Raw genomic sequence first — 2,113 nt, forward strand, 5'->3', positions numbered from 1 at the left:
GAAAAAATCGTGAGGGTGGGGGAGATTTCGCGTTTTCGTCGATTCAGCGGGGGGGAAGGTTGCTTTTTTTTGTGAATTTTTTTTAAAAAAAAGTTTTCGGTTGCGGTGGAGGCCTGCCTTTCGGTCAGCCCGACCGCCCCCGCGCCGCCCCCCGCCCTCCTGCCCCGGGGACCCCCACGGCATCATCGCCTCCTAGCCCACGTGCTGGCCTCACGATTTTGGCCGAGATGACCTTGGGTGGATCCATCTGATCCACCCTCGACGGACCAGATGGCCATTCTGATCCGCCGAAGACGTAGCTTCCGCACCAGATGGTGTGCGCTGCCAGGCAAATGTGAATCGTCTCGCCTACTAAGCCTTGCCGCCTCATGCACATCAAATTGTCGTCACACCTGATGCTCAATATTAATGAACTGTCCTGCAGAAGCAACTCATGTTTGCATACTTACCGTATGATTTACAACTCATCATTATTGATTTAATGTATTATGCCTACTTATCTTTTCAAATGAAACTGACTACTGTAAGTAGCTGTTTTTTGCATTCCATTTAAAACATTCTAATTAACTATTAAAAAACCCTGCTAAAATATGTAGTTACGAGTGACGTTATTATACCTAATTGGAAAATATTATGACCCACTTTTGTGTTTACATTGTATGTTAATCATTAATTAAAAAACTCTCACTGCTAAAATATGCAGTTACGAGTGACGTTATTTAACTTAATTAAAAATTAAAATACTCAGTGTTGCATTTACGTTGCATTTTAAACTTTCTAATTAGCATATTAAAATTAATCTCATTTAATACATTGTTTTCCTACATGTTACGGATTAATAACATTCTATTTATAGAAGATTACTTTCTATTTATAAAATGATTAAACTCGTTGCACCTTGCCTAAGCTAATTGTTTATTTCATTTATACCAAGTTTACTTTTCCCATTACCTACTTAAAGGAGACCCCGATTAACATTTTTATAAGTAAAAAGTTTATATTCAAACAATAGCTAATTCACCAATAATCAATCAATAAATAAAATTATGCTTATTTAATGTTTACTATATTACATCCCTTTTAACTGTTTACATTACACTGTTTTAAAGTAGAAATCTACTTTGACATTACATTCTTTAAAGTAAAAAACTGCTTTAAACTAAAAATATATTATTATCAGTATAAAATAAATGAATAATTAAAATCTTTTATATGATGAAATGTAAATAAAAAACTGGTAAACTTTTCTACATTAAAACAGTGTAATGTAAACAAAAACTGAATTTGCCCAATTATTAGATGAATGAACATTATATTTTCTATATCATTTAAGGTCCGAAATGAAAAAATTAATGTATAAATTTTTTAAAAAATTTAAACTATTTAGCATGATTATAAGGGGAAACTCTCGATGAAGATTAATTTCAAAGGTACTATGCCTAAACTGATGAAAGGTGCAACGCCAAATGAAGTAGTTAAAGGTGTGACGGCAAATCTGATGTCAATCATTGGCCAAGTGTCAGAGCCAGCGAGACAATAACACAAACGCATAGCGACGCTTACCGTTCCTCTTGGGGGAGTAACGATCACCACTAGATTGGCACCGAAACAGAGTCTCGGCACTACGTCAATTGCGAATTTGCATAACTGCCTCTAGGACAGATACGTCTTACGAATTCACATAGGTGTTGAAATCCCATTGCACAAGATTTCAAACAACGTCCATTATCACACAAATGGACAGGGTCATCTCTTTGAAACCGGTCTCTGGCCAGCACGGGACTAGGAGGCTCCGCAGTGGGAAGTCCCCGTTAACGGGCAGGAGGGCAGGGGGCGGCGCGGGGGCGGTCGGGCTGAAAAAAAACCTTGCTTGAGATCCCATTGCTGGGATCCGAGCAAGGCGGCAGGCCTCTGGTACCGCAACCGGGAGAGGAAGAGGTGAGCTTTGAAAATATGGACTTTGATCATTTGATACGGTTAGGGTCGCGTCGTGCAGTGTAACCCGTCGAACTCCTGCACACCACCCTATCTCACATTCCTCCTATCCTTGCACTGCTATTCTCAAACATTTACTTATTCTAATACTCAAACTATAGAATCCACCACAGGGCGA

The 2,113-nt window shown here is 38.9% G+C and overlaps 1 protein-coding gene across 1 annotated transcript; it reads right to left on the reverse strand.

The window, feature by feature from the left end:
- Positions 1–1,093: 1,093 nt before the first annotated feature.
- Positions 1,094–2,029, reverse strand: Tsp_10389 (conserved hypothetical protein; the record flags this gene model as incomplete). The annotated part of the gene is given in 4 exon segments (XM_003372779.1): positions 1,094–1,159; positions 1,435–1,653; positions 1,721–1,853; positions 1,866–2,029. Coding segments are annotated over 4 exon segments (582 nt in total), but the record flags the coding sequence as incomplete, so codon positions are not given.
- Between the last annotated feature and the right edge of the window lie 84 nt (positions 2,030–2,113).

Source organism: Trichinella spiralis (assembly GCF_000181795.1).
Source record: "Trichinella spiralis strain ISS 195 chromosome Unknown Scfld8, whole genome shotgun sequence".
NCBI classification, from domain to species: Eukaryota; Metazoa; Nematoda; class Enoplea; order Trichinellida; family Trichinellidae; genus Trichinella; species Trichinella spiralis.